Source organism: Heterodontus francisci, chromosome 17 (genome assembly GCF_036365525.1).
Source record: "Heterodontus francisci isolate sHetFra1 chromosome 17, sHetFra1.hap1, whole genome shotgun sequence".
NCBI classification, from domain to species: Eukaryota; Metazoa; Chordata; class Chondrichthyes; order Heterodontiformes; family Heterodontidae; genus Heterodontus; species Heterodontus francisci.
This window is the reverse complement of record NC_090387.1, coordinates 70,817,542-70,845,282: the sequence shown is the minus strand read 5'-3', so window position 1 is coordinate 70,845,282 and position 27,741 is coordinate 70,817,542. Positions and strand designations below refer to the sequence as shown.

The 27,741-nt window shown below is 43.4% G+C and overlaps 1 protein-coding gene across 6 annotated transcripts in view; it reads left to right on the top strand.

Moving 5' to 3' along the window:
• LOC137379034 (adhesion G-protein coupled receptor G1-like) overlaps positions 1-27,741 on the top strand; it is a 111,654-nt gene that overhangs the window by 42,848 nt on the left and 41,065 nt on the right. For all 6 annotated transcript variants that reach the window (XM_068049623.1, XM_068049621.1, XM_068049622.1 and 3 more), the window contains 4 exons: positions 4,714-4,755; positions 8,362-8,440; positions 15,017-15,167; positions 27,376-27,516. In XM_068049623.1, coding sequence (XP_067905724.1) covers positions 4,714-4,755; positions 8,362-8,440; positions 15,017-15,167; positions 27,376-27,516 — 413 coding nt within the window. The remainder of the gene's footprint in view (positions 1-4,713; positions 4,756-8,361; positions 8,441-15,016; positions 15,168-27,375; positions 27,517-27,741) is intronic.

The following is a 27,741-nucleotide window of genomic DNA, read 5'->3' as shown; positions in this document are numbered from 1 at the left end:
TGACACTTCTGTCACTGGAAGTTCTCTTTATTTACTCTAACAAAACCATTCATGATTTTGAACACCTTCATCAAATCTTCTCTGAGCTTTCTGTGCTCTAAAGGGAACAACTCCAGCATCACCAGTCTCTCCACATACTGAAATCCCTCATCCATGGTAATTAAGTCTCCTCAGCACCCTCTTCAATGCCTTAACATCCTTCCTAAAGTCTGCTGCCCATAACTGAACAAAATACTCTAGCTGAGGTCTAACCATTGTATTATAAAGTTTAGAATAATTCCCTTGTTTTTGTACTTTGTTGTTCTGATGGAAAATCATTTTGGACCCTTGGTTTTCCGAAGGCTTCTCAACCTGTCCTGCCACCTTCAAAGGTTTGTACACCTACACCTCCAGATCTCTGTTCCTGCACTCCATTAAAAACTGCACTACTTAGTTCATTTTGGCTATTCTCATTCTTCCCACTTCACACCTCTACAATTAATTCATCTGCCATATGTTTGTCAATTTCACGAGTCTGTCCGCATCCTCCCTAAGTCTGTTATTATCCCCCTCACTGTTACAAGTTTTGTATCATTTGCAAACTTTGAAATTATGCCCTGTATACTCATGCCCAGGTCGTTAATATATATCAAAAGAAGCAGTGATCCTAATATTGACCGCTGGTGAACACCATTATATACTTCTTTCCAGTCTGATAAACAACCATTCATCACTACTCTCTATTTTCTGTCCTTCAGGCAATTTTGTAGCCATGTTGCCACTATCCCTTTAATCCCATGAGCTGTTATTTTGCAAACAAGTGTGTTATGTGGTAGTCAATCACCTTTTGAAAACCCTCTACATAACATCAACTGCACTACCCTAAATCAACCACCTCCATTACTTCAAAGAACTCAAGCCAGTCAAACGCAATTTGACTTCAATAAATGCTGCGGACTTTCATTTATTATCCCGTATATTTTCAAATGTCAATGGATTTTGTCCTGGATTATTATTTCTCAGTTTCTCCATCACTGACGTTAAATGGATGGACTTGTAGTTGTCGGGTTTAATTCTATTCTTTGTTCTTCAGGGGTGTAACATGCACAGTCCTCCAGTCCTGTGGCAACACCCCCATATCCAAGGAGGATTGGAAAATTGTGGCCAGAGCTTCCTCAATGTTTACCTTTATTTAACCTTGGATGCATCCCTCCAGACCGGGTGTTTTTTCTACTTTGAGGACTGGCAAACTTTTAAGTACTACATAGAATACACAGCACAGCACAGAAACAGGCCATTCTGCCCGTCCAGTCCATTCCACCATTTATGCTCCACCCGAGTAACTACTCTTGCTCTAATTTTATCCTTTCCAATTTTGCTACTTACTGCCTCCTCCTTTACAGTGACATTGGCAACATCCTCTTTTCTAGTGAAGACAGATGCAAAGTACTCATTTAGTACCTAAGCTATGCCTTCTGCCTCCACAAAAAGAACTCCATTCACTTCCTAATCAGACCCACTCATCCTTTGACTTCCCTTTTACTATGTATGTTTTTATAAAAGACTTTTGGGTTCACTTTTATGTTCAGTGCTATTCTACTCTCATACTCTGTCTTTGCCCTTCTAACACCCAATGTTTGGATGCAGCAGTGGAAGATCAGACTGAAGTCATACATGATCAGACTGCTAGTATCATAGCTGCGTGTTCAAAGGGGCTTGCACAGTCTCAGAGCAGGCCAGTAATCTAACCTCCAACACATTGCTGAAGCTTTGCCCCATTGGAAGTGGCAATGGCTCCATGCAGCATGAATCTGCTGTCCTTTCCCAGGATGACAACATACATCCTCCCACCATTGCCACTCCAATGGTGTCCTTGCTGTTCCCTGTCAGTCAGTCCAGACTGCTGCAGCCCATGCTGAGGTGGTGCAATCCAAAGCAGAGTCTGCGAGGGTCAGAGCTGCTCGAGGTTGTCCTCCAAGGCCATCTGCAGTCTCCCACAGTGAAAATTAGCAGCTTTCCGCCAGCCACACTGCAGCCACTGGTGTAACAACGTATAGGACCACTAGGACAGGTGAAGGCACCTGGAAGACAGGCACAAAAGCAATGCACAAGGGTGATTAATTGTGTTTTGTATGGAATATTGGATAGGTTGTTCTATAAAGATTGTTTGGAATGTATGTTTTGTGGTGGCTTAAATTTCAGCAATATGACCAAGTGGGCACTGTGATTGCTAGTAACAGAGGGAAGATAAAGTGTGGGACTGCTGTAGAATGGGGAATTGGTGTTGTGTTCACTGGAACCACAGTCACATGAGCTGATTACGGACAGCCCGTCCAGAAAGGGGAAATGTTGGTCTCCCTCTCTGTCTTCTCAGTCTCTTCTGTTGTCGTTGCCGTCGTCTCCTCCTCCTCCTCCACACCTGCCTCCTCTTCCTCAATTGCACACCATAGACCTGGTGGCAAGGGCTCCACCCTCATGATGAAGGATGCATCAAACAATGATGAATTGTGATATGCACTCTGGCCAGCATAGCAGGGCTTGTTCAGAGCTGTTCTTTAAGCATACCAATGGTCTGCTGTGTCACATGTTGTGCAGCAGCACGACTTTTGTTATATGCTTTCTGCCCTTCTCTGCGTGGGTTGCACTCTGGAAACATCAGCCAGGTGGTCAGAGGATAGCCTTGGTCACCCAGTAGCCACCCTCTGGTTTCTCATGGTGGCTTATATGCTGATGGAACAGCAGACTGGCGCAGAATGAAGGTATCATGACTGCTGAGAGGATGCTGGGCATTGGCCTGCATGATTCGCTGAGTGTAGTCACACACCAGCTGGACATTGTGGGAGTTGAATTGCTTTGCAGTTGTGGTACGTCTAGAATTTAGATGATGTGCCTGCAAAGGAACGTCTATGCAGTCAAGAGCAACCCTTCACCACGGCGAAGCCTTCAATCCTCATGAAGCCTCATGCTTACTCTGCCTGCTGCTCCCTGCAAGTGAAAATGAAATGTTTTCAGCTTTCTTGGAATACAGAACCTGAGTGACCTCCCTTATGCAACGGTGGAAGGCATGGGAGATATGGCAAATATCTCCTACTCCAGCCTGGAAGGAGACAGACACAAAAGCTCATGGCCATGGTCATTTTCAAAGTCACTGCCAATGCTGTCCTCACCCTGCTCTGAGGCTACAGTTCTGGCTACAACAGGTTGCAGAGTTCACCAAACACTTCCTTGGCGAATCAGAGATGTCTCATGCATATTCCTCCTTGTAGTTGAGATGGGAGAATGGCTTGTGATGACCCAGGGCATTTATGAGCACACTCTGAGAGCCTTTCTCGCCCTGTCCTTCTCTTCCCTCTTCCAGCAGCTTGTCCTTCACTGTGTCACCTCTGCTGATTCTCCCTGTCAATTTGCAGGACAAGGGCGATACAAAGTACTACACCCATGACTGGGAGCAAGTCTGTGCAGAACCCTTGAAGTCAGAACTAAGCCAGTCAGCATGTATCACATCACTCCCTGTAGACTTAAACAACTTTATATAACAGCACAAGCCACCAAGCACTTCTACAAACTCAGCAACAGCCAATAGAAATGAATTATCAATAAACCTGCAAATAGTTAACAATTCCTTTAAATAGCACTGGTGGAAATGGGGGTCTTTGCTGTTGCTGCAGGCAGTGTGAGGTTAGGAGAGGGAATTAATTGGTGTGTTCAGGTTGAAAATAGTACCACTGGTGTCAAATCTGCCTACTTTGCATACTTCTGGCTCACTCTCCCTGTGCCCATGCTGGCACCCCAAGCACTATGGCATCCGATACAGCAGGCACCAGAAATGCATGTTCAGGGTATGGACACCATTCTTGCACTTGCAGCACAGAAATTACAGGCACTACAGATCTGAATTTTGTGACCTGATGTCTTGAAGCAATTGCACATTGAGCCATGACACAGAGGTGGCTGTGTTATGATTCTGTGGCGATCAATGCACCAAAAGAACGAAATTTACTGAATGATTCCCAATAATAAAACAAACGTACATGATTCCATTTTTATAATCGTTTACTTTATCAGACTAAAATCAATATAAATGAAGCATGAAATAACAGACAAATCATGGTCGATATATAGTTTACAGATTACACGTTAATTATCAGATACAACAAATATATTTCTCACGGATCTCCTGGGCAATGCACTCCGTAAATATGGCACCGATGTTCTTCAGAACTCTGAACTTCTTCACATAGATTTTCAGCTCCTGTCTTCCAAGATGCAGTCACCGATTTTCATCTGACAACTGTTCCCCTGTAATCCGGAATTCTCCATCAAAAACAGTGCACTGTTCTTGAACCTCCTTCGCACCGCTCACAGTAACCTTGATGATGCAGCTCTACCAGTATCTCTTTAAGTCACAAAAGCAGCTGCAGCAATTTGTATTAGCCAATGCCCAGCTCTCAGATCCAGCTTCCACTCCGTCTGCAGCTTCTCTGCAAAAAAACTCTGCCTGCAGCCTCCTTGCACTCTCCAATCTTGTGATTGGGAGATGACTGCGGTCCGATGACTTTGTCTCTTTTCTGGTTTCAACTCGTTCTGTCTCCCCCCCGCCCCCCCCCCCCCCCCATCCCTGAGTTTTTAGTTCCACTCTTCGTTAGGAACTGTCTCAAAAAGGGAGAGCCTGACCAAACAAAGCGTTTATTTAAGGTTTCCAACATTTACAGCTGTTTCTTTTTATTTTTACAGATAAACCATGCAACAACAATCGTAAATGTCCGAACAGCAATGGTGAGTAATGTAATTTTTAAATGTTATTAGAAATGTCTGCTTTCTTTTTGTTCCGTTACCTTATTGACTGGAAACAACAAAAAGATGAAAAGATGTGACAATTTTTGAGGGGAAAAAGGGGGAGGTAGAGAGTGTTAGAGACAGAGAGCAATGTTTCATTTATCAAGCACCTTCCACAACCCAAGTCGGTCCTAAAGCATATTACAGCTAATGAAGTACTTTTGAAGTATTGTCACTGTTACAATATAGGGAAAAATGGCAGCCAGTTTTTGCACAGCAATGATCCATGATTAGCAAAGAAATAATTGATTCCCTCACTACAGCACTGAAATGTCAGCTGAGGACGGTTGCTTAAGTCTTCCGAGTGAGGCCTGACGCTACAAACTGTGATTCAGAGATAAGATTGCTAATATTGAACAAATGGTGACATCTTGAACCAAACAACTGTGGCTTGAGAGAGAAAGGAACAGAAGCTGATTAAAGCTGAGAGTAGTATGGCTGTTAACAAGGGCAACTGGGTATTACTAGACTTCTAGGTTAGCGAAGACGCCAATGGTAGTGCGAGGCTCATGTTAACCTGTGTGAATCATCATGGATTGAAACTAAATATTGCTACAACTAGGGAGAGGATTGCCAATACAGCCAGCACCAGAAATGCATGCGCAAGATACGGATGCCATTCTGGCAATCGTAACACAGAAAAGACAGGCGCTACAGAACTGAATTTTGTGAGCAGATATCTTGAAGCAATTGCACATTGAACCATGACGAACAGATGGCTGTGCTATGATCTCTGTGGAGATCAACTAACCAAAAGAACCAAATTTACTGAATGACCGCCCCCCCCCAATAAAACAACCAAATTGATATGATTCCATTTTTATAATCATTTGCTTTATCAAACCATTATGAACATAAATTAAGCATGAAATAACAGACAAATCATAGTCAATATATTTAGTTTACAGATTACATATTAATTATCAGTGTGACAGAAATAACACCTGCCAAATGGAAACATTAATTTTGTCATTTGGGACACTACTTGAAACTTTTTTACTGGACGTTGCAAGCAACTTGTTTAAAATAAAACAGAGCTGAGCGGCTGAAACATGGTTGTATATTTGCATTCAGAGAGACATGAATGGAGAGACAATGGGGTGCTACTTGATTCAATTAACAAGATTAGTCTGGACAATAGTGGTGATCAATATCCTTTGACTGTGTAAGAGCCGGAACTCCACCCCCCATTTGGAGAGAGGGCACCTCCATCTTGAAGCACCCTCTCGCTTACTTACCTTCTATTGCAGCCTGCTGTTTCTTTCAAGCTGTAAGGTCTGTGATTGACCTTCCAACTTTGAGAGCCACCCGCTGTCCTTAATTGGACGATGAGCCCACCCCCACCAACACCCCCCTCCCCCCACCTATTAAATGGCCGCCCTGAGGAAAAACATAGAGTGACTGTTTCCCACACAGTATGGGTTTCGGACCCATGTTTCAACCAGACCGCAGGGTTTAGAAGCCCACAGGAAAATCCTACCCAGAGAAACTGGGAACAGAGGAACATGGGAGTATAAGAACAGAAGTAGTTCATTTAGCCCCTTGAGCCTGTTCTGCCATTCAATGCGATTATGACTCATCTGCAACTGTTATGACTGAGGCAGGAGTAATGCACTGTTAATTCAGTCCCATTACTCCACAGGTCACAACATATTATTAAAGTTTCCCACCTACTGGAAATAAGCCACATTAAACACTTTATTAACCGCCAAAATAAAACACACCAAATCAGGTATCTTTAAACAGCAACATCTTAACAATTTATTAATAAACTAAATCTTAAACAATACTGAGATAAATCTATGTCTAAAAAGATTTTATAACTTCTTATTCCTCCTAACCCTCAGGCACACATGCATACATTCAAAAACCAACAGATAACTGGTTTTAAAAATAATGTCTTAAATTAGAGCTGTTTCTTGGGAATAATAAAAATAACTGGGTTGTAAGTCCTGGTGGGCCGCTTTCCCAGAGCAGTGAGGTATCCCAGAGTTGAATAGTCAGATGTCACTCAATGCCTCCAGGTGAGTTTGATGAACAGTCTGTAATTGATAGGCATTCAAGGCACTTTGGCTGCAGCAGGCACCACACAGATATTTCAACAAGGAGTATAGCAACAGATCTATTTAGATTTTGAATTAGCAGTCTATCAGTAGAAACTTTATTGAGAAGTCCAGAACTCCCAGCAACACGAAAGGCAACAGAAGGTTACTCCTGTGGCAAAGACTTCTTAAAGACTGGAAGTAAAAATAAATTCCCTACCTCTAACAATGCAAATATTCCTTTCCAGGGGTCTTTTCCTCTTTAGGCGAAAGTCAGTCTGTAGGCCAATGTAGATTTCCTGCTGAGAGAGAGAGAGAGAGAGAGAGAGAGACAAATCTTTCCTTCAAGGAGAGCATGCTTCGCTGGTCTGCTGGATCAAACCAGTTCCAGCCAGTCTTTACACAAACTGCTTTCAGTCTTAAAGGTACTCAAACCCCCTTAGTTTTTAAACAGAGAAAAAAATCTGTCCTTGACTTCCTTCACACAACCTAATTCCATATACCTGCTTTTGCCCCATATCCTTTAAAGCTTTGTATAACAAAAATCTGTCAATATCAGATGTAAAATTTATAATTGATCAGCATCAATTGCTGTGCCAGAAGAGAGTTCCAAACTTCTGTCACCCTTGTCTGTAGAAATGTTTCCTAATTTCACGCCTGAAAGTCTGACTCTAATTTTGAGACTATGCCCCTGGGACCTTGACTTCCCAACCAACAGAAATAGTTTCTTTCTCTCTACCCTATCTGTTCCCTATCCACCTTATCAGTATGGAAGTGTAGATATGGAGAATAGGTTTCCAATTGTGCAGGAGTCCAAAAATAGAGGCCATAAGCATAAGATAGTCACTGAAAATTCAAAAGGGAATTCAAGGGAAACTTCTTTACCCAAAGAGTGATAAGATTGTGGAACTTGTTACCACAAGGAATAGTTGGGGCAAATAGCATAAATGCATTTAAGGGGAAGCGAATTAACCAAATAAGGGAGAAAGGAATGGGAGGTTCTGCTGATAGAGTTAGATGAAGAAGGTAGGAGAAGAATCATGTGGTGTATAAACACCAGTTGGGTTGAATGGCCTGTTTCCATGATGGACGCTCAACGGAACTTGATGTAACTCCATGTAATGAATTAAGATGGGCTGAATGTCCTTCTCCTATCAAAAACCTTGTAACCATGTGATGTAAGTTGGAGTTATGGTAGGAGATCAGTAAAAATGCACCCACTCCCCTGCCCCACCACTCCCTCATGGAATTTCCAGTCCATGGTGTCTTAATGGAATTTGATGCATGGTGATAAACTGCTTTTAAGCAATTGTTAGCATGCCCGGGCACACTCTGGTTTGGCATTTCATATCATGAGTTAAACACAGCTTTTTAAGCTACAGAGCCACTTTTACTTAAAGAGTGTTTGACCAGTTTAACCATTGTTTATAAAGGAAGAAATAAGAAAAAGAGAATGTCAGTTACTTTCAAAAGATTAAATCAACTTTTTATCATTTTATTTCAGAAGCTGTAAGAGGAGTCGGATCTGACACATTTGCCAACAAGCAGAACACATTTTGCAAAGATAACAAAGAAAGTCAGAAGTACGTTTATGTGGCTTGAGCCTGTTTTACAGTGCTGTACAATCAGGAAATATAACCTGAGTTAACAGTTAAAGACTGAATTGAGATCTGAGTGGAACAGACCACTTATAGATTTTGTTCTCATGATCTGTCGTACTTTCAACAACTTGTTTCAAAAATTCTAAAATACAGATCATTCCTAGCCAAGTTGGTAAATGCACCATGCAGTGAGGCCCTGAATGACACAAAGTAAGAAGGAACCATATTTGATCTCTAGGCTGTCCGGAGTTAGCTCGTCTCAGTCTGAGCAGCAGTGGACCTAGTACAAATGCCCCCATTGGTGCGACTGGATGGGGCAGAAATATCGATCAGGTTTCCTGCACCTGACCACTATGCAATGAACCCTGTTGGATGTTTATTAATGTGGGAAGAGGACACAATTAAGCATGATAAGATGCTCCCTGCAGTCAAATGCCTTCCTTACACTCTGACCTCCATTTTCACTGGGGCGAGGGAAGCATGTGCAGTAGCCCAGTAATGGGTCGAGATCATAGAAGTCCTGCCAATCTTAACAGCAGGGCCTCATTTCAATAAATATTTGGAGAGTCCCACCAAAAACATGGCCAGATTGACTACCTGGCCAGCAAGTGGGAAAGGGAATTCGGCTGCAGCCAGGGAACTGTAGGAATGATCAGTGGTCATCAATGACTGTTGGGTATTCTCTCACATCACAATGGGATAAGGATGCAAGGGCCTTCCTTTAGTGGAATGTGGAGACCCAGTTGTCGCATCTAACTCCCCTTGTTTACTTAATTGTAACTGGCTCCTTGACAGCACATTTGTGGACCTACATTTTTGTGGGTCTGTGATACCATTCGTTCTTGATAGCTGCATTCCAGGGTATAAACACTAACAGAAGGAGAACTCTCCATCTCCTATTAACTCAACTCCTATGATATGAATGCCTCTCAGCATTATCTCTGTTTAATGAGGCTACTAACACGTAGGATTGTAAATTTTCTTGTCATTTTATGCTATCAATGCTGTCAAATCCAAGCGTTTGAAATATTGTAACTTATTGAATCAGTAGAGTGCATTGCAAATCTACTTAAAAGGACAAAGCTGGGTAATGGTTCTGCAGTAAGACATAGAATAAAAGGTTCCACTTTTCATAAAAAGACAGAGTTATTATTGGAAGGAAATGGCAGCTCTGTGCTGATATGGGATCTTCACTATGACATGCAAATTGCTTGCCTCATGCAGGGGCCATACTAATGGCTGGTAAGGGAAATTAAAACATCACATCGGCTTCTCTGTATGGAGGTCAGGGTACAGTATTGGAGCTGAGCAGAGGAAGAAAATCTGGAAAAAAAATTAATTGCCTAATTCTGACAGCTGCCGCTTGTTGAGCAAAAAAGATTCAGCCTCCTTCCAAAGAAAACAAATGAAAAAAATCATGCCTGACTCCAAGGGCTGAATTTTAGTAGCATTCCACCGTTCTTGGAATTTCATTTGCCACCGTTCTCAGTGGCGAGATGGCAAAAGTACGCAGCGCACGCTTGAGCCGTGCGCCACAGAGCTGCCGTGATATTTCGCGTGGCAGTTCATTAACATGGTGGGAGCGGAATGCCCGCCCCTGATGATGTAGAATGGGTGGGCGCTTCGTCCCTGGCAATGGTGTCCGGTGCCACCACACAGGCGCTGGCACCATTTTACAAAGGCTTCATGCCCTTCAATGGAAGTTAAAAGATTCGACGAAGGCGTGCAAAAGGAGACCAGCAATCTTCTCCGCAGTGAGGAACTTCAATATGAGAAGGAGAAGGAAGGGGAGGCAGCTGAAACCAGCGACCAAGCACCTACCCTGCGCCCGGAAACCCCTCCTCCACAGACAGAATCAATGGAGGAGGAGGCAGCAGATGGACAAACAGGTCAGTGACAAGTGGTACAAAGGAAAACCACAAAGAAAAAACCTCCAAAAGCGGAACAGGCCACCACGCAAACCAGTGGCAAGAGGAGGCTACCTTCTGAATCAGACTGCAACAGCTCCTCTTCACTGGACGGGGGAATGCTGGAACGACAGCCCCTTCAAAAGAGGCGGCAGAACTCCAAGGAGATGGAAGTTAAAGCCCCCCAGCCCCCGGGCACGGGAAGCTGTGATGGGCCCGGCGTGCCCCAACCCCAAAGCGCCACACGTAACGACGTGGCCAACGCATCTCAGCTCCGGGACACTGAGAGCAAAGACGTGTCTGGCGCACCTCAGCTCCGGGAAGCCGAGGGCAGTGATGTTTTCGAGGAGGAACAGATGGAAGCAGCAGAGGATAATCCAATCTTTGCTGCCTACAAGACCCGCCCCCCTGAGGTCACCCCAGCAGAACGACCCCTGCATGAAAAACCAGGAGGGGTTTCTGAACCCAACCAACGTGAAACAGCTTGCGCACACGATGGGTATGCAGGAACATCCTGAAGGACTGGGACTAGCAAGGACAAATGGTATGGGAAGCAACAACTAACTTTTTTAAATGGGTGTAAGAATTGCTTCCATTAATGTGCATAGCATTAAATCCACTACGCGATGTGTTTCAACCTTGGATTACCTCGCCAAAGTCAAAGCCGACCTACTGTTTCTGCAGGAGTGTGGAATACCACACCTCAGCACCTACAGGCAGTGGTCGCGATGGTGGTCCCACAGGCCATCGATCTGGTCAGGGGGTAATGATTGCCGTTCCTCCGGCCTGGGTATTCTGCTGCGGGGAGGTAACTTCACCATCTCCAAAGTTAAGGAGGTGGTGGGCGGTCGCCTCCTGGTAGCAGACGTAATGTACAACAACGCTCCGCTCCGGTTGATCAACGTGTACGCCCCGGTACAACGCAGCGTGCGGCTGACCATCTTCCAGCAGCTCCCACTGCTGCTGGCGACGTCCAGGCTGGTCATCCTAGGCGGTGACTTCAACTGCATCATCGATGCGGCTGGACGATCCGGCAGTGACAACAGCAAACTGGACGCTACGTCCAGATTCCTAGTAGAAACAGTTAAAGATTCCAAACTGCATGACGTCTTCAGCAAACCTGCAGACGGAGCGCAGCGCAGATACACATGGTCAAGATCAGACGGTCTGCCCGTTTCAGGATTGACTTCCTGTTTGTGTCCCGTGCCGTCACGGTCGGATCCACCGACATCAAGTCGGTGTTCTTCTCCGACCACTGCCTCTTACTGGCCGACTGTCACTTACAGGACGACCAGCGGGTTGGCAGGGGGACGTGGAAGCTCAATGCTACACTGCTGACCCCAGAGAATGTTGAGGAACTCAAAAGGGATTACAAAGTTTGGATGACCGTGAAACCCCTCTTTGAGTCTCCAGTTCACTGGTGGGAAGTGATTAAGGAGAACATCAAGAGGTTCTTCATCCACAAAGGCGTTCAGAGGGCGAGAGAGAGACAGAGGGAAATGTCCTGACTCCAGAAAAGTATGCAAAATCTGCTCCGGTTGCAGTCAATGGGGGTCGAGGTCAAGGAGGACCTCCAAGTGGTGAAGAGCCAGCAGGCCTCACTCTTTGCCAAGGAGGCCTCCAAGATCATCTTCCGGTCCAGAGTCCGCTCCATCGAGCAGGATGAGACGTGCTCGCGTTACTTCTTCCAAAAGGTACACAGAGAGAACTCTGTTATCAGTAGCCTGAAGGAAGAAGATGGCTCGGTAACGTCTTCGCAGTCCGACATACTAAGGATCAGCAAATCCTTTTATGCTGGGCTGTATGACGCGAAGCCCACAGACAGCAGAGCCTCCCAGTCCTTAGAGGTCACAGAGGTCTTAGATGACAGCAGGAGGGAGAGACTGGACAAGCCGCTAACTCTGGACGAGCTGACAAAGGCCGTCGGGTCCTTCGAGATGAGTAAAACTCCCGGAAGCGACGGCTTTCCGGTTGAGTTGTATTCGGCCCTGTGGGACTGGGTCAGCCCGGACCTGCTGGAAGTATACGAGAGTATGCTCCTGGCCGGCAGCATGTCAGAATCCATGAGGAAAGGCATCAACACCCTCATTTACAAGCGGAAGGGGGAGAGGGCAGAAATCAGAAATTGACGGCCCATCTCACTGCTTAATGTTGACTACAAGATTCTGTCCAAAGTCATAGCCACTCGAGTCAAGTCTGCTCTGGAGTTGGTGATCCACCCCGATCAGACCTGTACTGTACTCGGCAGGAAGATCTCTGATAGTCTCACGCTACTCAGGGATACGATCGCCTACGTACGGGACAGGAGGGTAGACACCTGCCTCATCAGCCTGGAGCAGGAGAAGGCTTTTGACAGGATATCGCACACCTACATGATGGACGTACTTTCCAAAATGGGGTTTGGGGAGGGAATCTGCAATTGGATCAAACTGCTCTACACAAACATCAGTAGCGCAGTCTCAATCAACGGGTGGGAATCGGAAAGTTTCCCGATCAAATCTGGAGTCAGACAGGGCTGTCCTCTGTCCCCGGTCTTGTTTGTTTGCTGTATTGAACCCTTTGCTGAGTCTATTAGGAAGGATGCGAGCATAAGAGGGGTGACAATCCCAGGCAGCGGAGGCACTCAGGTTAAAACCTCCCTGTACATGGATGACGTCGCCGTCTTCTGCTCGGATCCGCTGTCCGTGCGCAGACTGATGAGCATCTGCGACCAGTTCGAACTGCCCTTGGGAGCCAACGTTAACCACGGCAAGAGCGAGGCCATGTTCTTTGGGAACTGGGCTGACCGATCCTTTGTCCCCTTCACCGTCAGGTCAGATTACCTGAAGGTGCTGGGGATATGGTTCGGAAGGGGCATGCACCAAAACCTGGGAGGAGCGAGTAGCCAAGGTATGACAAAAGATGGGCATGTGCGGGCAGCGATCTCTCTCCATTGTGGGTAAGAACCTGGTCATCAGGTGCGAGGCGCTCACGTTGTTGCTGTATGTGGCGCAGGTCTGGCCCATACCCCACTCCTGCGCTGTGGTAGTCACCCGAGCCATTTTGCGCTTCATCTGGGGATCTAAAATGGACCAGGTCCGGAGGGACACGATGTTCAAATCTCTGGACAAGTGTGGGAAAAATGTACCCAACGTGGCCCTCATCCTGATGACCACCTTCGTGTGTGGCTGCATCAAGCTGTGTGGAGATCTCCAGTATGCAAACTCCAAGTGTCACTACGTGCTGAGGTTCTATCTGTCCCCGGTGTTGTGAAGGATGGGCCTGGTCACATTGCCGCGGAACGCTCCATGCAGTTGGGCCGTGCCGTACCACCTATCCTCCATGGAGCAGTTTCTGCGGAAAAACACCTTTGACCACCGGTCCATCAGGCAGTGGTCTGCACGGAATGTCCTCAAGGCCCTACGGGAAAAGGAGATGGGGGATCCTGTCAGATGGTTCCCCGAGCAGACCGCCAAAGTCATTTGGCGGAATGCCTCATCACCAGAACTTTCAAACAAGCACCAAGATGTAGCTTGGCTGGTGGTGAGAAGGGCACTCCCCGTCAGATCCTTCATGCACGCCCGAAGTCTCGCCCCCTCTGCACAATGCCCCCACGGTGGCTGTGGTGGGGAAGAGACGGTTGCCCACCTCCTCCTGGAATGTGTCTTTGCAAAGCAGGTGTGGAAAGAGGTGCAGTGGTTTTTGGCGAGGTTCATCCCAAGCAGCTCTGTAACATAGGAGTCTGTGCTCTACGGGCTGTTCCCAGGGACGCACACCGAGACAAACATCAACTGCTGCTGGAGGACTATCAATTCGGTGAAAGACGCCCTTTGGTCTGCCGGAAACTTGCTGGTCTTCCAGCGCAAAGAGTTGTCCACGACCGAATGTTGCAGACTGGCACATTCCAAGGTCCAGGACTACGTGCTGAGGGATGCACTAAAGCTTGGGCAGCCGCAGCAAAGGTTCAATGGGGAAAGACCACAGTGTAAGGTCCCCCCACCAAGCTGAATTGAGGGGCTGGATTCATGGGAAACCCCTCGAACTATATTGGGAAAATTTTGTGTGTTGTAAATGTTAAAAATGTATATGGCATGACAATGAAATGGAAGGGTTGTGAGGCAACTCATAATTGTATGGAAGGAAACTGATCATTGCACTGTTTGTATTTTTTGACTTGGTGCTGTTTTAAAACTGTTTGGGAATGTAATTTTTACAGATTTTTATGAATAAAGTATATTTTGGAAATAAAAAAATGACATCAGGGGCTTATAAAATTCAGGTAAATGTCCATTATAGTGAGGATACAATGTATGTTATATTGGGAGAAAGTGCAGATCACTTTTATCCAGTTAATTTGTCCATTACACCTGAATTCACCAGTTATCATACATTGTTTGCTAGAACCTACTGATGCAAGAGCCACTTGCCTGTTTAAATATACTCCAGTGCTGGTGAGTGTTGAATGTAACATCAGCTGGTTATTTTAAATAGTGCTGATGATCAAAGAGGGAGGGTGGACAGAAACACAAAGTAAGAAAATAAGGGAAAAGGATCAAAGAAAAAGTCAATAGGGATGAAGCTCTTTGTGACTCATATAACTGGTTGCACTTTCATTAATCTAGACAGCTATAATTTCACCATTGACATATTTTAATATCTTATCTTGTTACAGATTTCTCAGGAAATGCTTGAATAAGGCATTTAGGTTTGGGGCTTTAGAATTGGCCAACATCACACAAATCTATCCACAACTTAGAGTTCATGCCAGAAAAAGTTGCATCTCACAATTTCGAGGAATAAAACTAAGTGCTAATTCCTCTTGGGTAAGTGATTTTTGCTCAAACAATGCCTAGTGATGCTACAACTACATGTAAAACCAATCTTTAGGTCTCTGATCTAAATGTTGATAATGTATACAAGGTAGAAAGGAAGGTTTGCCTTGTAAGAGCAATCTAATGTGATTTCCAACATATTTAATATCAAGTTCAAAACTCATATTTGATGTTTGCATCTTTTTCTTAATATGCATTTAAATTTGAACATGCTTCGATGAACATAAAAGGAATTGAATGAGATTTAGACCATTTGGTCCGTTGATATTTATCTCTATCACTAGCTTCACCTAGCTTGGTAAAATTATGGACTCTTCATGATTTAGGGTTTCTATTTACATCCCAAGCTGCATACTCAGCCAGTAACATTGCCTGACTCGGGAAATAGGGTGGTGCAATGGACTAGGCATTAGACATGGTTCCAAATTCAGTACACCTGCTAGATTGAGAATAAATATCAACATACAAAAGGAAGGGTGAGGAAAGGCTTTCGGGTCCATCATGTCACCCAATTCAGTGGATAGTGCAACCTCACACATCAACCACCAACTTCCGAACAATGCTGTCTGCAAGGAGAGACAAAAAAGCCCCAGAAAAATCTAATGGACAAATCGGGGAAACTCCTCTCTAACTGACAAAATCAATCAGGAAATTTGCTTGATTGATGTAGCAAGTTCAGGTATGATGGAGTTCAAAACTAAAGCAAATGGCTTATGCAAATGCCAAGAACAGTGGCAATCCAGTGGACTGGGAGAATAATAGAAAACAACAAATGAATACTAAATAATAATAGCAGCAAAAAGGGAATTAAAGAAACTCGCAAGAAATAAACAAGATAATAGTAAACGTTTTTATAAATAAATTGAGAGTAAGGGAGGCTTGAGCCTTTTAAAGACAGACACTGGTGATACTGTAATAAACCACCAAAGTAATGGCAGATTTATTAAATGAGTACTTTGTATCCATTTTCACAGTAGAGGAAGAAGATGAAATGCCAATGATAAAAAGGCAACTAAAAATAAATGAAGGGAAGGAACATCAGATTCAATATAAGTTTTTAAAAATGGTAATAGAACAAATAATAGGACTTTGAATGGATAAGTCTCCAGGAGCGTCTGGTTTCCAGCTCAGGCTATTAAAAAAAGTAGGTAAGGAAATTGCAGAAGTGTTAGTCACAATCTTTCAAGCCTTCTTTGATTTAGGAATTGTGCTGTTAGGTTAGAAATTTGTTAATATCACTGCATTGTTTGAGTATGAGAGAGTAACCAGGCAAACACAGTTTAATTTCAGTTGTGGGGAAGCTAATAGAGTCTAATATTAGGTATAGGGTGAGCACTTGAATAAATATGAGCTCATCAGAGACAGCCAGCATGGCTTTATTAAGGGTAAGTCGTGTCTGATTAACCTAGTTAAATTTTATGAGGATGTCACTATCAAGGTAGTTAAAGGAGTGTCAATGGATGTTATCTATATGGGCTTCCAGAAAGCATTCAATAAGTTTCCACACAAGAAATTATTAGCAAAAATGAGAGTGCACAGAATTGGAGGCAGCCTTTTGACTTGGATTGAAAATTGGTTAGGACACAGGAGACAGAGCCCAGAATTTTATGCCCACCCCCACTGCCGGGGAGCAGGTTGGGAGTGGCAAAGGAGATGGTGGGCGGCCCACCTGCCTTTAGGCCAATTGAGGTGAGAGCAGGAAGTTACAAAGGGACATAGACAGATTAAATGAGTGGGTAAAACTATGGCAAATGGAGGTCAATGTGGCCAAGGAGGAAGCAATGCTGTTTGGACCCTCAGAAAATAAATCAGAGTATTTTTCAAATGGTGCGACATTAGTGACTGCAGAGAAGCAAAGAGATTTGTTAATTGAAGAACAGAAATCACTAAAAGATAGTAGATAGGTACAAAATGCAATCAAGAAGCCTAATGAAATTCTTTCCTTTATTTCAAGGGGGTTGGAATACAAAGCGGAGTAAGTTACACTTCAGTTGCATAGAGATTTGGTCACACCCCATCTGGAATACTGCATTCAGTTTTGAGCACCAAACTTCAGGACGGATTGACCTTGCAGCAGGTGCAAGGCAGATTCACCAGAATGATACTGGGGCTTAGAGGGCTAAATTATCAGGACACATTGCATTAGCTTGGCTTGTATTTCTTTGATTATAGGAGATTGAGGGGTTATCTGATTGGTGCGTTTAAAATATTAAGTGTTTTTGATACAGTAAATATGCAGAAACTATTTCCCCTAATAAGAAATCAAGAATAAGGGGACATTATCTTAATTAGAGCTAAGCCATTCCCTTCTTTTACCACCTTTTACTATTTATATGCCGATAGAAGACTTTTAGATTCCCTTGAATGTTAGCACCCTTTTTCTGCTTCGTCATACTTTCTATCTCTTTCATCATTCAGGGAGCTCTGAATCTGTTTGCTCTACCTTACCCCCTTGTGGGAAAGTAATTTGATTGTACCTGAACTATCTCCTCTTTAAAATAATTCCATTGTTCAGTTACAGTTTTACTTTCCAATCTTTGATTCCAATTTATGTGGGCCAGATCCATTCTCAGTCCATTGAAGTTGGCCCTCCCCCAATTAATTATCTTTATACTGAATTGCTCCTTGTCCTTTCCATAGCTACCCTAAACCTTATGATGCTATGTCCATTGTCTCCTAAATATTCCCTTACTGACATTTGATTAACATACGAACATATGAATTAGGAGAAGGAATAGGCCACTCGGCCACTCGAGCCTGCTCTGCCATTCAACAAGATCATGGCTGATCTGATTGTGACCTCAACACATTCCCGCCTATCTTTGATAACCTTTCACCCCCTTGCACGTCAAGAATCTATCCAGCTCTGCCTTAAAAATATTTAAAGACTCTGCTAGTACTGCCTTTTGAGGAAGAGAATTCCAAAGAAGCACGACCCTCAGAGAGAAAAATTTCTCATCGCTTTCTTAAATGGGTGACCCCTTATTTTTAAACAGTGACCCCTAGTTCTAGATTCTCCCACAAGGGGAAACATCCTTTCCACATCCACCCTGTCAAGACCCCTCAGAATCAATTATATTTCAATTAAGTTGCCTCTTACTCTTTAACTCCAGCAGATACAAGCCCAGCCTGTCCAACCTTTCTTCACAAGACAACCCGCTCATTCCAGGTATTAGTCTCATTAACTTCCAATGAACTGCTTCCAATGCATTTACATCCTTCCTTAAATAAGGAAACCAGTACTGTACACAGTACTCCAGATGTGGTCTCACCAATGCCCTGTATAACTGAAGCATAACCTCCCTACTTTTGTATTCAATCACATCGCGATAAACAATAACATTCTATTCGCTTTCTTAATTACATGCTGTACCTGCATACTGACCTTTTGCGATTCACGCACTAGGACACTCAGATCCCTCTGCATTTCAGAGCTCTGCAATCTCTCACCATTTAGTTAATATGCTTCTTTTTTATTCTTCCTTCCAAAATGGACAATTGCAAATTTTCCCACATTATACTCCATTTGCCAGATCTTCGCCCACTCACTTAACCTATCTATATCCCTTTGTAGCTTCCTTATGTCATCTTTACAAATTACTTTCTTACCTATCTCTGTGTCATCAGCAAATTTAGCAACCATACCTTTGGTGCCTTCATCCAAGTCATTTATTTAGCTTGTAAAAAGTTGAGGCCCCAGCACTGATCCCTGTGGCAAACCACTTGTTACATCTTGCCAACCAGAAAATTACCTATTTTTGCTTACCCTCTGTTTCGTATTAGCTAGCCAATCTTCTATCCATGCCAAAATGTTACCCCCTACACCATGAGCTTTTATTTTCCACAATAACCTTTGATGTGGCACCTTAACAAATGCCTTCTGGAAATCTAAGTACATTACAACCACCGGTTCCCCTTTATCCACAGCACATTTTACTTCTTCAAAGAACTCCGCTAAATTGGTTTAACATGATTTCCCTTTCACAAAACCGTATTGACACCGCCTGATTACCTTTGATTTTTCTAAATGTCCTGCTATAACAATAGCTTCTAACATTTTCCCTTAGATAGATGTTAAGCTAACTGGCCTGTTGTTTCCTGCTTTTTGTCTCCCTCACTTTTGAATAAAGGAGTAACATTGGCTATTTTCCACTGTAATGGAACTGTCATGCAGGCCCCCACCTGCCAAGAATGAGACACATATGGACATTAAATTTTAAAATTGTTGCTGGGAAGAAAAGAGGGCCTATTACAAGGGGTTGCCAAGTCCCTGGCTGGAAAGACATTTTTTTTCAACCAAGCAGACAGTGTAGGAACAAAGGAACCAGTCCCTGTACCAATACACAGAAGAGACCTGGTCAAACAAGTTGGTCACGTGACCACCTGCTGGCCAACTAGGGGAATTAAAATTGAACTCAGAAAGCTGTTTGCTCTTGGATTGGAAAAGACCTCTCATGGCTGGCTTGTCATCGCCCCTCTCCTGTCACTCTCATCTCTCTCACTCGCTTTGGAAACCATTGAAGACATATGAATCCCAAGTGAGAAAAGTCTCCTACAGTGAGCAAGGTTTAAGAAGAATACTGGGCCCCAACAAAAAGCAAGATCTACCTACAATTAAGGACTACAGCAAGCTTGAAGCACAGTAACAAAAAACCCATCTTCAGAGATTGCCTCAAACCCCTCCATTTTTTCTTTTGCTCTTTTCTGTCTCTATTTGCATGTGTATATCGCGTATGCATGCAAGCGTGGGGCACAGCATGTATCCATGGGCGTTACCTGAATTAGAGTTTAAGTTTTAATAAATTTCACTTTTCTTCTTTAAACCTAAGAAAGCCTGTTTGCGCTCATTTCTTTGCCTTAGAATTGGAAAGCGGTGAACAAGGATTCGCCAAGGGGGAGCTCAAGACAGTGTGTTTAAAAACATAAAACCTGCTACAATAAGACCAGGTGAAGACTAAAAGGGACCCCTAGACACCTTTCTCACCTGGTCGTAACAGAAGCTTCCCCAAATCTAGGGAATTTCAACGCATTAACTATCTACTAGCCACTTCTTTGAAGACCCTAAGATGAAGTCCATCAGGACCCGGGGACTTGTAAGCCCACAGCTCCAACAATTTGTTCACTACCACTTCCATGGTGATTGTAATTTTCTTGAGTTCCTCCCTCCCTTCCATTTCCTGATTTACAGCTATTTCTGAGATGTTACTTGTATCCTCTATGGTGAAGCCCGATGCAAAATTCCTGTTCAATTCATCTGTCATCTCCTTATTTTCCCTTATTAATTCCCCAGCTCACTTTGTTAACTGTTTTCTTTTTTACATATCTATAGAAACTCTTACTATCTGTTTTTATATTTCTAGCCAGCTTTCTCTTATACTCTAATTTTTCTCTCCTTATTAATCTTTTAGTCATTCTTTGCTGCCTTTTATATTTTGTCTAATCTTTTGACCTGCCACCCATCTTTGCGCAATTATATGCTTTTTCTTTAAGTTTGATACTATGTTTAACTTTTTTAGTTAACCACTGATGCCACTCCCCCCTTGGAATTTTTCTTTCTCGTTGGAACGTATCTATTCTGTGTATTCTGAAATATCCCCTTAAATGTCTGCCACTGCATCTCTGTTGACCTATCCCTTAACCTACTTTGCCAGTTCACTTTTGTTAGCTCTGCTTTCATGCCCTCATAATTGCCCTTATTTAAATTTAGAATACTAGTCTTAGACCCACTCTTCTCTCCCTCAAACTGAATGTAAAATTCAATCATATTATGATCGCTGTTGCCTAGGGGCACTTTCACAATGAGGTCATTAATTAATCCTATCTTGTTGCACAATACCAGGTCTAGTATATATGAAACTTTAAAATCCACTTTATTTTTTTAGACCATTGGATCTATCAAGTCTTACTTTACAGTTGATTAACTTAGATTAAATTGAAAGCTTACCAGGATACTCACCCCAGCTTGCTTTCTGTTTCCCCTTTCTCTGTCTCTCTCTCTGTCTCTCTCTCTTTCTCCATTGATTGTGATGACATTCTGATGTCACTTCTTGATTTTTGTTTCTCCTGTGTTTGATTTGGCTCCGAACCTCCTCTCCACTCCCGCAGCGTTATCTCAGGCCTCTGATTTTTTGGGGCGCTTTTTGAATCTCCTCTTTGCTCCTGCTGCTTTATCTCCAGTAGTGTTGAAAAAATGTGAAGGACACTTTTAGTGGTGCAACATCTCAGAATTCATTTAAGGCAAGGTGGCATCTAATATCAAAATATAAACCGGTGAAACCCAAGTGCAGATAGGTGGACTTTTTCATGATCTTGCAGATGCTCCTACATGGTGCTTCCTCCTGTGCTGTCAGCTGAGGTGGAGGCAGGCTGCTGAACCCTCTGCTCTGTGGCTTCTGATAACTGTGGTGGTTGTCCTCTGGTAGCCTGATGCCTGGAGGTGTGCATGAGCCCCTTTGCCTCAGTGGCTTCTTGAGGCGCTGGTGTCACCATGAGAGGGGCTGATCTTTCCGTTTTCCATAACTATTCTAAACCTGATGATATTATGATCGCTGTTACCCAAATGCTCTCGCACTGAAACATGATCCACTTGCCCAATTCATTCCCCATAACTAGATCTAGCACTAATTCCTTCCTCGTTGGGCTAGAAACACATAGATCAAGAAAGTTCTCCTGTTCAATGTGAGGAATTCCTGCCCCTCTTTGTCATTTACACTGTTACTATCCCTGTCTTAATTAGGAGAATTGAGGTTTCTCATTATCACTACTCTGAAGTTCTTGCATCTTTCTGTAATTTGCCTTAAAATCTATTCCTCTATTTGGTAGCCTATAGCCGACACCCAATAGCATAATAACTCCCCTATCGTTCCTTAATTTCAACCAAATAGATTGTGTCTTTGACCTCTCAATTAAATCATCCCTCTCCTGGGGTATAATAGTTCCTTCAATCAATACTGCCACCCTCCTCTCCTTTCTTTTCTTTCCTATCTTTCCTGAATACCTTGTAGCTAGGAATATTAAGTTCCCAAACCTGTCCTTCTCTGAGCCAAGTCTCTGCTACTGCTACTATATCAAAATACCATATGACAACTTGTGCCTGCTGCTCATTAACATTATTTATTGTGCTACATGTGTTTACGCATATGCGCTCCAACCCATCACATTTGGTCCCTCTTTGATCCCTCCTATTGCTGAACTATTCTTTACACTAGTGTTATTTGTCTCTCCCAGTGCTCTGTGCATCATGTTTCCTCTCTGTAATGTTTCATTCAGCTGCCCAACCCCTGCCAAATTAGTTTAAACCCACCCTCACAGCATTAGTTAACCTTCCCATGAGGACATTTGTCCCAGCCCTGTTAAGGTGCAACCTGTTACCATGATAAGGTCCCTCCTGCCATAAACTGGTCCCAATGCCCCAGAAATCTGAAGTTCTCCCTCCAGCACCATTTCTTCAGAAATACATTAAAGTGTCTTATTGTAGTATTCATATATTCACTTGTGCATGGCACTGTGAATAATTCAGAAGATTAATAGGTTTAAGGTCTTGCTCTTCAATTTTCTCTGGAGCTCCTGAAATTCTGACTGCAGGGCCTCAACCTTTTTTCTGTCCTATGTCATTGGTATCTACATGGACCACAACTTTTGGTTGTATTTTTTAATTTATTCTTTCATGGGTTGTGAGCATCGCTGGCAAGGCCAGAATTTGTTGCCGATCCCTAATTGCCCTTAAGAAAGTGGTGGTGAGTCTTCTTCTTGAATCGCTGCAATCCATGTGGTGTAGATGCACCCACTTCTGGGAAGGGAGTTCCAGGATTTTGACCCAGGGACAGTGAAGGAGCGGCAGTATATATTTCCAATTCAGGATGGTGAGTGACTTGGAGGGGAACTTGCAGGTGGTGTTGTTCCCACACATATGCTGCCCTTGTCCTTCTAGGTGGTAGAGGTCGTGGGTTGCCAAGGAGCCTTGGCGAGTTGCTGAAGTGCATCTTGTAGATGGTACACACTGCTGCCATTTTGCACTGGTGGTGGAGGGTGTGAATATTTAAGTAGGTGGATGGGGTGCTAACTAAGCAGGCTGCTTTGTCCTGGAAGGTTTTGAACTTCTTAAGTGTTGTTGGAGCTGCACTCATCCAGGCAAGTGGAGAGTATTCCATCACACTCCTGACTTGTGCCTTGTAAATGGTTGACAGGCGTTGGGGAATCAGGAAGTGAGGTACTCACCACAGAATTCCCAGCCTCTAACCTGATCTTATACCCAGAGTATTTATATGACTGTTCCCCTTCCCCTTCAAAATGTTCTGCACCCTCTCAGTGATGTTCTTTACTCTGGCACCAGGGTGGCAACATGTCATGCAAGACTCACATTGACAGTTGCAGAAACGTCTATCTCCCTGATTATCAAATGCCCTATGACCACTGCATTTCTACACTTTGGTTTGTCCCCCATGCAGTCATTTACCACACACTGCCATGGATGTAACTAGGGACTGCAATCTCCCAAGGTAGTCATCACCCTCACTGCAAACCAATTTGACTCCTACACTGCCTGTGTCATCCTACCGTTCTAGATGGGCACCCACTTACTATCCTCCTGAACACTGTAGCTGTGGGGTGACCACCTTCTGGAACATGTGCTCCAGGAAATTCCTAGCCTGTTGTATACCCTGCAGTGAATCCAGATGCTCTTCAAGCTCAGAAGCCCCGAGCTTGAGTTCAGTAACTGGAGGCACTTGCTGCACATTGGGTTATCCAAGACACAGTACTTTCGGGAAGGAAATCTGATGGCTGGCCTACATGTGACTCCAGACCCACAGAAATGTAGTTGAGTCTTAACTGCTCTCTGAAATGGCCTAGCAAGCCAATCAGTTGTCAATGGCAGGTAGGGATGAGCATCAAATGCTGGCCTTGCCAGCGACGCCCACATCCCATGAAAGAATTTTTAAAAATGAAGCATGCTGCAGTTCCCACATGGCACAGGAATTGCAGGCAACAGGTCTCAGTTGTCCCATCACTTTTCTCAAAAGTCTTATCTACTTATGTTATATATGTTTTTCATCTAGTATTCCCTTGCATCTATTTATTATTTATATATAGCAGATTTTTATTTAATGCAATCTGGATCCCATTAATGTTGGTACCTTCTATATAGTTAACTTTAATTTTAGGTCTGTAGCTCTAAATAATTACTGATTATATATTTACTGGTGCCCCTTTGGTTTAAAGCACTGAGCACCTCCTTCCCCTCTGCACCGAATACCTACACTCCCATTGCCACTCTGTTTAACAGCTACTCACAACTCTGTGAACACATAACCCTCTATTCCATTGCTGGAGAAGATACTTTTCTGTATACTTTCCTAAGTGCATTAGCATGAATCATAGAATGGTTACAGCATAAAAGGTGGCCATTTGGCCCATCATCTCCTTGCTGGCTCTCTGCAACAGCAACTCACCTCGTTCCACTCCCCTGTCTTTCCCTCGTAACCCTGAAAATGTTTTCTCTCCAGATAATTATCCAGTTCTTTTTAGAAAGCCTCGATTGAATTTGCCTCCATCACACTCTCAGGCAGTGCATTCTAGATCCTAACCAATTGCTGCTTATAAAAGTTTTTCCTCATGTTGCTGGTGCTTCTTTAGCCAGTTATCTTAAATCAATGTCTTCTGGTTCGGTAGCCTTCCACCAATGGGAACAGTTTCTCTCGATCTACTCGGTTTCCTCCCACATCCAAAAGACTTGCAGGTGATAGGTAAATTGGCCGTTGTAAATTGCCCCTAGTGTAGGGAGGTGATAGGAAATATGGGATTACTGTAGGGTTAGTATAAATGGGTGGTTGTTGGTCGGCACAGACCCGGTGGGCCGAAGGGCCTGTTTCAGTGCTGTATCTCTAAATAAATAAATACTCTGTCTAGGCCCTTCATGGTTTTGAACACGTCTATCAAATCTCCTCTCAACCTTCTCTTCTCCAAGGAGAACAGACCCAGCTTCTCCAACCTATCCATATAACTGAAATTCCTAATCCCTGGAACCATTCTCGTGAATCTTTTCTGCACTCTCTTTATGCCTTAATATCCTTCCGAAAGTGTGGTGCCCAGACCTGGAGACAATACTCCAGTTGAGGCCGAACAAGTGTTTATACAGGTTTATTGTAAGTTCCTTGTTTTTGTATTGTATGCCACTATTTACAAAGCCCAGGATCCCATATGCTTTATTAACCGCTTTCTCAACCTGTCCTGCAACCTTCAATGATTTGTGCTCATATACCCCCAGGTCCCTCTGCTCCTGCATCCCCTTCAGAAATGTACCTTTTAAATTATATTGCCTCTTCTCATTCTTCCTACCAAAATGAATCACTTCATACTTTTCTGTATTAAATTTCATCTGCCACATGTCTGTCCATTTCACCAGCCTGTCGATGTCCTCTTGAAATTTATCAATATTCTCCTCACAGCTCACAATATCTCCAAGTTTTGTGTTATCTTTAAATTTTGAAATTGTGCCCTGTATACCCAAGTCTCGGTTATCAATATATATTAAGAAAAGCAGGGGTCCTAACACTGACCCCTGGGGAACCCCCACTGTACACCTTCCTACTGAAAAACAACCATTCACTACTACTTTTTGTTTCCTGTCAGTCAGCCAATTTCAAATCCATGCTGCTACTGTCCCATTTATTCCATGGGCTCTAACTTTGCTGACAAGCCTGTTATGTGGCATTTTATCAAATGCCTTTTGGAAGTCCAGGTACATCACATCAACCACATATAGGATTTACCCTATATTTTCAATGGATGGTTCTATTACTTGTGTTGTGATTTGAAGTCCCCCCCCATGCTGTGACTTCCATAAAGTGATCGTACGATCCTGACTACAGTTTTACCACAGTATTATACACTGGATTTGGTGTTCTGGTAAAACAATGTATTATTTTGTGACCCTTCAACATCTTAAGCTTCTTGTCTCTAAGAATTGCCTTGACTGTTCATTCAATGGAATAGATCCATATCTCCCCTGCCAATCCCATGGGGTTGGGCCTCATCACTTCCACTAATTTACAGGACTAGCAGACTGCAGAAGGTAAGTGGGTGCTTCAAAGCCCCTATCTATATGGTCCACCAGTCTGTGCAAAGTGGATGCCTCTCTGTCCCAGGTGGGCACCTGTCTCTCCAGGGTGGAGACCAGAGACTGCATAGCAGACATTTGAGCTTCCACCAAAGTTTTGATGTATGCAAATGTTGATTCCTGCTGTGAGAACTTGCCTGCAGCATCATTCAAAATAGCCATGGTAGATTGCAGAGTGTATATACCATAATATAGGCTGGAGCCAGTCTCTTCCAGACACTTAGCCATGGTGCTGAAACACCTTGAAATCCACATCTATGCCTTCAGCAGAGCCCCTATCCTCCAAGTAAATTGCTAATGCAGGGATTCAAGACTGGACCATCAGTTTCTCTTAACGCCCTAAATATAACAAGAAGGGAATATTGTGACCTATCCAATAGAATGTCAGAGACAGTAAACTGATTCAGATCTACATGGAAATCCCAACAGGCTGATTCCATAATCTAGAAGAGATGATAGGCTCTGAGTGAGCATAACTGATATCCAGAGAAAAGTGAGCAGTAATAGCAGACAGTAATTTTTTTGCAAATCTATGGATCATGTTCCCCAAACAGGCAGATTCTAAGATGCTACCCCATAATATAAGTACCATGAAAATGTCACCCTCCCTTCTTTCCCAAGAGCTACAGATACCTCAACAATTAAGTGATAAATGTAGGACTTTGGAAATCAGAAGAATGTTTCACAGGCTTTACCCTGTTCAAAGATTTAACTAGGGCCTTGTTCTGCTGAGTTCAGGACGATAGCTAGATCTCATTCCCCATTCACAACTCTGAAAAAATTTGTCGCATTCTCACAAGAACAGGCCCTGTTGGATTTTGTCCATATAAACAACAGATGTTGTCGCAGAAAGAGCAATATTGTTGGGTGGTTGATTTTCCAGACTTACATTTATTTGATCGATCCATCCTTTTCGCAGAATAATTGCAGTAACTTCAATGCGGTGGTGAGGGAATGCTGCATTATCAGAGAAGATACTTTTCTTTGTACTTTAGCATAAACATCCAAATCCAAATCTATTATATCTATAAATTACAATTGAACAATCCGATAGGCGAAATGGTTTCTCTTTGTGTTGTTCAGATAGGCGAAGAAACCACTGATGTTCAGAATGTTGAAGTTGAGCTGGTGCTGCCATCAGAGTTGTCCAAGAAAGCTGAGGAGCAGCATAATGATCTATCAAGCATCACTTTCGCAATATTTGATAATACAACGCTGTTTGAGGTAAAATGTTTAAAATCTGCACTAAGGTCTGTATAAACTTGTATAATTGTAAAATTAAAGATACACTTTTTGTCCCCCCACATCACTACAATGCAATTCAAAAGGACAAGGAATCGACAGTGAGAATAACTAGGCATAGCCTGCTATCCCTGACAAGAGTATCAACCAAGTATTGCAACATAGCCATTTCCTTTGTATCAGGACTGATAGGAGTTTATTGTAACA